Below are 8,614 nucleotides of genomic sequence, written 5' to 3' on the forward strand. Positions count from 1 at the left end.
TTTACTGATACACATGCATGGCTTTTGTCTATAACTACAAATCACACTGTCACAGGCGTTCAGTTGATTTGAATCAAATATACCTCCATTAGTAATGACGAAAACGAACAGTATTTATGTTGTTTTTACCTCTTGTAATCACAGCCACGTTCAAGTGATCTAAGGGCACGGGCGCTTTGTGGCTGTGGCTACATGAGGTAAAAACGATATAAATACTGTTCATTTTCTCACACAAACCGCTCGTTTCGTGTCTTAGGCCATCAATGTGTACTTACATATACGAGTCATTAAATCATGTTTAATTTGGACTTCGCTGTGCATGCTCTTTGAGGTGGTGACAATAGACCTCCATTACATGACTGACAGACAGATATCAAAATTGAAAATACTGTGGAAACAAAGACACCTACATCTTGGATACCCTTGAGGTAAGCTAAAACATACCAAAAATGTATATCAAAGTGAACTATCCCTGTAATGTTTCATGTCATGGTAATGACCATGTCATATCAGTCTTAAATGTTATCTGATAAGTGTGTTTCCCTCCCTGTTTTCAGAGCCTTTTGCAGCATCCCCAGATGGGCAGGCAGAGAAAAAAACATCCAAAATGTGCATTGTGGACTCGTTTTCTCATTAGTTTTAAGAGAAAATAAAAATATATATTTAAAAAAAAGTGTTTTGTTTTTCTTTGCAGAAGTCTGAAAGAGGACATTTATCCAAGTTACAATATTTAATTGTAATATTTACAATATGCTGTCCTATGAAATTACAGAAAATACCTAAAATTACAGGAAATTCCTGGCTACTGAGTTGCCGTAAATATAAAATTTTGCTGTAAAATTTACAGTATTCTATCCTGTAAAATTACAGTATCTTGTTGTAGTTATTTTACAATAGCAGTCCTGTATACTGTTTACAGTAAATTTACGGCAACTATTAGCCAGGAATTTCCTGTAAAATTACAAGAAATTTCTAACAGTGTGTCTGTGACACATGGCAAGAGACATCCATGCAGAAGCTATTTTCAGCCAAAGGCCAGGATAGCATGACTTGAGTCAATATTAAACAAGGGTTGAACAGATACTGACAAATAAGATCTTCAATATACATTAGCAGCTGTCTGTCATATGGGTCTGCTAAAGATTTGTGTGATAAGGTAATCATGTCTAAAACATTCTTTCATTTTCCATGTCATGAAAGGCCTAAAATGTTGAGCCTCACACTCTTTACCACCAGGCGAAAACCAATTTATAGAAGAAGTTGTAGCTCCTAAAGAGAAACCCTTTGTCTGTGCTGTGTGGTTGTATCTTTACTTTATAACCTTTGGCCTCTATGTCCGTTTTGACACAATCTAACAGGTCATCCACTGATGCTGGAGCTTTCCACGGACCAAAGCTCACCACGGACTCTTTTGGGGTGCCGAGACTGTCAATAGCATCATTGTATTTGGCTAAATCATCTTCTGTCTTCACAACACACACGATTACATTGGAGTAGCGTGAGGCGATGGCCTCCGCTCTGGCCACCCGGACAATCACCTCCAGGTTTTCACGGTAATTCGGCACACGGGACAAAAACTGCTGTCTTCCAACCGTCTCTCCAAAGAACTGAGGCGTCTCCTCAATGGCTTTGACCAGAGGTTTGATGTCATAGTAAAGCGCCTCCTTGTGCACTTCCTGCAGGTGATCAGTAGGAACTTTCTCTGCTCTAAGGTACTCAAGGATGTATGCAAAATGAGTCCCATCGCGGTCTATGAAGTAACGACCCTCGGGGTCCATCCGTTTGCTGGATCCGTTAAACAGGTCTGCCAGTGTGGAGTTTGGAAATTTCCGGATGGTCCCCAGGGATGTGCTGAAGACATGACCTCCGATATTCAGCTGCACAACCTGGGATTTCTGTGGACAGAGAAAACAAGCATATATGGTCATATTGCTTAGATATGAGCTCAACAGGTTATAAAGTAGTTTCCCAGCAAACACAGAATGTTCCCCTAACGTTCCTGTATGGTTCCTGTTTGGTTATTTTCTTGGGAACCAAATAAGAACGTTCTGGGAACATTCCCTGTAGGTTATTTTTTAGGTTCTCATAAAAGGACCATTCTGTTTACATTAAGAAAACTTTCCTGGGGAACCAATAGGGAACGTTCTGGGAACCAAAAACTAACGTTCCCAGAACCGGCTTTAAAATTGTTTGCTGGGTTGTTTTAAACTTTTGATAGCCTGAATGATTACCAGTCTTTAACCTCTCTATGGTGAAATGACATGATTAAGTAGCCTACTAATACTCCATAATTAAATAAGTTTTGAAGAATCAATCTAAGCATTAAAATTTACTTCAATAAATCTCCCTGAATAATTGGTAATTAGAAAAAAAGGGGAAACCTCACAATATTAATTTGAATCAGATTTGTAATGTGCCTAAGTATTGCAAAAATACTAAAATTAGCAGATATTCATATTGACATAACATGCTAAAAACATGGTAGTGTGATAGTTCGTCATAAATATATAAAATAACACCACTTAGCCAAAGCTATTTTAGTACTGTCAAAAAAATAAATAAATAGAAAAGTGAACAAGTTTAAGTTAATTAGTTGCAGCATACTGGTATAACTTGCCATAAATGCAATATGCTCATTATTTTGAACTTAAAATTTTTTTTTTTATTAATCTATGTTTTTGGTAGACTAAGGAAACTTTGTAATCAAAATACAATGCAAAATTCAAGTAGAAAAGACACGTTGTTAAATCTTTTACGAGCTACCGCCTTAAGCATACAATACTGTTGAGAAATAACTTTCTTGTTACTCAAGAGTTTCGTGTTCCAAGTACGCACAACTTGAGTGTATTTGCTTTACAGGTAGTGCCGAGAAAATATACTATGAACTTTAATAGCACAGAGACAACGTTATAACGTGTCAAAATCAAATGAATTTCGCAAAATTACACATCAGGAGATCGAAACTATAGCCGGAACACAGAACAGCTGTTACATGAAATAGGCCGCTGAAAACGTTACAATGCGACAAATTCATTTTCAAATGTAAATGTTTAATGTCTTACCGACTGCACAGGTGCTGAGGACTGTTTTCCAGAAGATTTATAGTCCGGTAAACTCATTGTCTTCAATTGCAGCTCGAGCTCAAACAGTCAGCAACAGCTCAAACTGTGTAAATCAGGTGTGCGTGTGTAACTTTATAAGATCCACCCATGACACACACAAGTACAGCAGACCTGCACTGCTTGAACTGCCTTCTTCATGAATAGACAGGCAACTACTTTCCTCTTTAAAAAAAACAAAAACCCAAACAATTCTCAAATAGTTTAGTCCACTAACAAAAGTACCATGGTTAATGCTTTTGTAGCACTTAACACCTTACAGCACATCTACTCAGGTTACAAATTAAATCCCCAAATGTTTTGTGCCATAACCTGAGGTTCAAGAACTAACAGTAAAAGAAAACCAGTAGCCTTTAATCTTAAAAATAAAGCTGTTAATAAATAAAGATCTAAGTGTATAGAGATTAACACGCAAGCATACCAGTGGGTTAAAAACATTCTGGATGCCTTCATATGCAACACCTACATGAATATAAAACCAGTAAATGCAGCAAATAAACTCCTTTCACTAACATGCATGATGCACCTTTTATGGATAACATGCCTTATGAGTGGGTATTTACATTCTGGGACCCCATCAGCAAGTAAAAATGTGAAAAGATAATATAACAGAAGTACCGGAACCATTCGGAACAGATTTGAAACAACAGCACTCATTTAAATCAAATAAAAACAGACAACATTTCCCCATTTATTTCATTTTATTTTACAGAAAAGTGTAGGCCTTCCATCAATGATTAGTCAACCTGGAAGAGACAAATCTCATTAGAATAATAATAAAAAAGCATTTCAAAGACAAGTAGTCAAACAAGGAAAAACCCTTCTCAGACAAATGCCTCAAAATCTTCAATCTAAGAAGACACACGATCTCCGAGGACCTGAAGTCAGACGCACAGAACGTGAGCTTGACCCAGAATCCTCAGAGGGCGGCCTCAATCCGACTCGTCATCGAATCATCACTGAAGGGCACGATGAGGCCATTTGACCTCAATACTGGAGTTTTAGGGTCTTACCCCTTTATGCGGTCGGCACTGGGGTTCCTGGTGGCATGACTGGGGCCTCGGCCTTAGCTCCTGCCCCCTTCTGTTCGGACACTGGGGTGGTGGGGAGGACCTCATCTTTGGGCTCCACGATACTGACGTGGTCAGGCAGGGGCTTCTTGGGGCCGATCTTGCCACTGGGATCCCAAGGAAGCATGATTTTCACCTTGATTCCAAGCACACCTACATGAACATACACATTTAGAAAGATATGAGACTTTGATCAGAAGAACGATTCTCAGAAGAACGACTTTCTCAGACTAACACCTCTAAATCGTCCCACTGCTCTGAAAACGTACAAAACAATGCAATTCTGGTTCATTACATCACAGAAGGGAAAATAATTCAGATCAGAGTCCATTAGGAACAACGATTAGTAGGGGTGGGAATCTCTAGGCACCTCACGATTCGATGCTAAATCGATTATCTGAATCTTTTCGTGCGTGTCTTTGCTTTAAAAGTACAAAGTAATTACCCATAAAGAATTAACATACAATACATTATATTAACATTGCAAAGAACCAACAGGAAAATAAATGTGTGCCTGAACTAGCAGCATACTTGTAAATTAATAATATAACAATGACCAGTACAGCCGAGTGTTTTTCCTCCTCTGGGTGGAAACGCGTCATATGGCTTCTCATACTTGTCGTGTTTCCGAAATATTTTAGTTTTATTCTACAAAGCTTACAACTAGTGTAAATCTTATCCAGCTCCTTTCCCCCTTCAAATTCAGAAGCCAAAATATTTCCACACGCCAGATTTTAACGTGCTTTCTTTTGAAAATTTGATTTGACATTTGTGAATCGATTCAGAATAGTCCACGTCGCAATGCATCTAAGAATCGATTTTTTCCCCCCACCGCTAATGATTAGTTACTAAATATGCAAGACATTAGTGGTTCCATGCTAAACCAAACGCTTTGCACATTGATGTCCAAGTACTTAACAGACATCTGATTTGAATCACAAGCTCTCAATGCAGTAGAATTGAAACAGGCCTGTTACAACTACTGTTACCACCTGATCGCAATAGTGATTAAATCAGATGCCACGGACCCCAAATATGTTAATGCTTGTGAGGTTCTACCACTCTAAAGTGTAAATGCTTCTTATGTCAATACCCAATTCAAAATAAGAAAAAATAGCAAATACTCACAATAAGTTCATTTAAAATTGTACTTTATACATAATTTTTAAATTGCACTGACCCCTAGAAAAAATAAAATGCACCACAATTTGCTTAAGATTTGAGAAGGTAAAACTATGGATAAATTGTGTCAATATAGTTAAATTGCATTTTGTTTTTACTCAGTACTGTACTGTTACAGCACTGCTTTTACTCATTTTAACGCAGCACACCCTGAGGACAACAAATGTGATTAAGAAATAAACAAAGGATGTGGAAAGAAAAAAAAATAATCTGGAGTCCAATTAAAACACACTGCCTGCTTTCCATCCATCCACCCTTCTCAGACAAATGCCTCATACGTCTTCAAACGATTGGACTCGCTGCTTTGAGGACCTGAAGTCAGACGCACAGAACGTGAACCTGACCAAGAATCCTCAAAGACAGAACGGGCCCTTTTCCGACTCGTCATCGTATCATCACTGAAGGGAATTTCAGTCGCCAAGTGAGCATGGTGTGCTAGGAAGTGAACTTCCCATTAAAATACCTTGCTAAAGATTTGGAAAAAACAAAGCAAGCTTCAAGAGAACCATGAGTTCAATTCATCTTCCTCACCCTGTCTGAGCAGGACGTGGCGGACGGCAGTGTCAACGTAGTAGTTAACGGGGTCTCCACTGTGGATCATCAAGCCATCCACAAACTTCATGGATTTGGCTCTCTGACCTCTCAGTTTCCCAGAGACGACCACCTCACAACCCTTGGCCCCACTCTCCATGATGAAGCGCAGCACTCCGTAACAGGCCCTGAGGACAACAAACATACGGACATATATAAACAGAGGATATGACAAGAAAAATAATCTGGACTCTAATAAAACACAAGATGCCTGCTTTCCATCCATCCTTCTCAGACAAATGCCTCATATGTCTTCAAGCGATTGGACTCACTGCTTTGAGGATCTGAAGTCAGACGCACAGAACGTGAACCTGACCCAGAATCCTCAAAGACAGAACGGGCCCTTTTCCGACTCGTCATCGTATCATCACTGAAGGGAATTACAGTTGGTAAATGCGCATGGTGTGCTTGGAAGTAAACGCTTACCTACGGACAGCCAGACCTCCGAGCAGCTTGTAGCGCAGAGACTCTGCCTGAGCGATGGCGCAGAGACCCCGGGTGGCGACCTTCTCAGCGTATAGCTACAATGAAACAAGACCCAATACGTCAAAACCAACCAATGAAACAGGTCGGTTACAACTACGTAATAACCTGATAGTAGGTGATTAATTTTGAAGCCATGGACACCAAAAACATTAATGCTGTTGAGGTTCTGCCACCCTTAAAATGTAAATGTTTCTTTTATTAAAACCCAATTTACAAGGAGATTAGTTAAGTCTAAATATTTAGATTCAATGAAATTACATTGTTTCTACACACTGCGTTGTACTACTCAATTTAATCATTTTTGGGGGGTATTCTCATTTTGAAATAATTCCACTGACCCCTAGAAAATTATGCACCACAATTCACTAAAGATTTGAGAAGTTAAAACTTAGTACTCATGAATCTGTTTGAAATATTTTTTGGAAAATATTTACTTAATTATAATTCTTTTTTACTCTGTACTGGATTGTTATAGCACTGCTTTTACTCATTTTAAAGGGATACTCCACTTTTTTGGGAAATAGGCACATTTTATAACTCCCTCAGGGTTAAACGTTTGAGTTTTACCATTTTCTAATCCATTCAGCCGATTTTCTGATATTTAGAAGAATATCAATAACCAGACAGTTTCTGGTCTCATTGACTTCCATAGTATGAAAAAATATATACCTTGGAAGTCAAAGAGACCTGAAACTGTCTGTTTACTGCTATTCTTCTAAATATCAGAAAATCGTCTGGATGGATTCGAAAACGGTAAAACACAACTGTTTAACTCTGGGGGAGTTGTAACATGAGCCTATTTCCAAAAAACGTGGAGTATCCCTTTAACGCAGCACACCCTGAGGACAGCAAATGTGATAAAGAAACAAACAGAGGACGTGGAAAGAAATAATCTGGAGTCCAATTAAAACACACTGCCTGCTTTCCATTCATCCACCCTTCTCAGACAAATGCCTCATATGTCTTCAAACGATTGGACTCGCTGCTTTGAGGACCTGAAGTCAGACGCACAGAACGTGAACCTGACCCAGAATCCTCAAAGACAGAACGGGCCCTTTTCCGACTCGTCATCGTATCATCACTGAAGGATTTCAATCAGGAAGAGTGCATGTTTGCTAGGATCTTCTCAGCGTACAGCTACAATTCAACAAGACCCAATCCATCAGAACTACCCATCCCCAACTAGTTTTTGACCCCTTAAAATCTTACCTCCACACTGCCCTCGGGGAACCCAAATCGTTTCTGAACGACAGCAGTCAGTTCACGAATGCGGCGGCCTTTCTCTCCCAGGACATTCTGGGTCCTAAAATGACAAACGGATAAAGTCATTGCACTTCATGCTCGAGTTAGAACCACATCAACGCTTTTAAACACCTGTGGTCATTGAACTGAACTAAACAAGTGGATATCACCCACACCTGGTGGCTAGGATGATGATTTCTGTTCTTGTTGGCGTGACACGGACCTCCACACCGGAGTAACCATCCTCGGCGAGCTCTCGGGTCAGGAACTCATTCAGCTCAGCTTTGAAGATGCCATCTGACACAAACTGATAGATAAACATTAAAATGATTAACATTAATATATTTCTAAAGCAGAAATAAAATTGCAGACAAGTGACAGTCTTATATGATCATACAGAAACAAATATTGCTTGCACTGTTTAGTCTTAAAACCCATGACAAATGTTACACAAAGGCAATAGACAAATCATATGCTGTTTAACACTAGAAATATCTTTGTTTTATGTACAACTGCTGATATTTTATCTCTACATATAACCATAGTCTATACCTGAAAATGGTCAAGTTCTTGCAGTCATACTAACAAAAGTTTCCGATTACATTTAAAATGCTTAAAGGTCACTTTTGTGTTGTAATATACACGTTTGAACCGCACAAATTAAAAGCACAAATGAAAGTAGACTGAACGCAGCGCTGCGTTTATCTGCCATGTTTCACATCAGATTCAGTCCCGACATCATCCAGCTCAATCCACATATACAGCCTTTTAAAATCCTCATCTGAACCTTTTTAATTATAATTAAGTACCACAGTAATAATGTACAACTCTTATTTCGCACCCATGTACTTTAATTACATATGTTTGCGGTGAAATTCGTACCAACCTTTCTCTTCTTCGAGATTTGCACCGCCATCTTGTCAG

General features: G+C 38.9%; 2 protein-coding genes and 4 non-coding genes across 6 annotated transcripts; all 6 read right to left on the reverse strand.

Moving 5' to 3' along the window:
* Nucleotides 1-711: 711 nt before the first annotated feature.
* kctd14 (potassium channel tetramerization domain containing 14) lies at nt 712-3,648 on the reverse strand. Its single transcript, XM_039663716.2, has 2 exons — nt 3,063-3,648; nt 712-1,895 (listed from the first exon to the last, which is right to left on the reverse strand). The coding sequence occupies exons 1-2, from the start codon at nt 3,117-3,119 to the stop codon at nt 1,227-1,229; spliced, it is 726 nt and encodes a 241-aa protein (XP_039519650.2). The 5' UTR covers nt 3,120-3,648; the 3' UTR covers nt 712-1,226.
* Nucleotides 3,649-3,801: 153 nt separating this feature from the next.
* rps3 (ribosomal protein S3) lies at nt 3,802-8,042 on the reverse strand. The gene is made up of 6 exons (XM_039663715.2): nt 7,867-8,042; nt 7,658-7,751; nt 6,389-6,483; nt 5,903-6,090; nt 4,133-4,342; nt 3,802-3,865 (listed from the first exon to the last, which is right to left on the reverse strand). Exons 1-5 carry the CDS (start codon nt 8,025-8,027, stop codon nt 4,137-4,139), a joined length of 744 nt encoding a protein of 247 aa, XP_039519649.2. The 5' UTR covers nt 8,028-8,042; the 3' UTR covers nt 3,802-3,865; nt 4,133-4,136.
* LOC120473754 (small nucleolar RNA SNORD15) lies at nt 3,939-4,084 on the reverse strand. Its single transcript, XR_005621661.1, has one exon. It is a non-coding gene; the product is annotated as a small nucleolar RNA SNORD15 (small nucleolar RNA).
* On the reverse strand, nt 5,626-5,775 carry LOC120473752 (small nucleolar RNA SNORD15). The gene has a single exon (XR_005621659.2). It is a non-coding gene; the product is annotated as a small nucleolar RNA SNORD15 (small nucleolar RNA).
* On the reverse strand, nt 6,189-6,338 carry LOC120473755 (small nucleolar RNA SNORD15). Its single transcript, XR_005621662.2, has one exon. It is a non-coding gene; the product is annotated as a small nucleolar RNA SNORD15 (small nucleolar RNA).
* Nucleotides 7,386-7,535, reverse strand: LOC120473753 (small nucleolar RNA SNORD15). The gene has a single exon (XR_005621660.1). It is a non-coding gene; the product is annotated as a small nucleolar RNA SNORD15 (small nucleolar RNA).
* Nucleotides 8,043-8,614: the final 572 nt, after the last annotated feature.

This window comes from Pimephales promelas, chromosome 10 (genome assembly GCF_988280905.1).
Source record: "Pimephales promelas chromosome 10, fPimPro1.hap1.1, whole genome shotgun sequence".
Classification (NCBI taxonomy): Eukaryota; Metazoa; Chordata; class Actinopteri; order Cypriniformes; family Leuciscidae; genus Pimephales; species Pimephales promelas.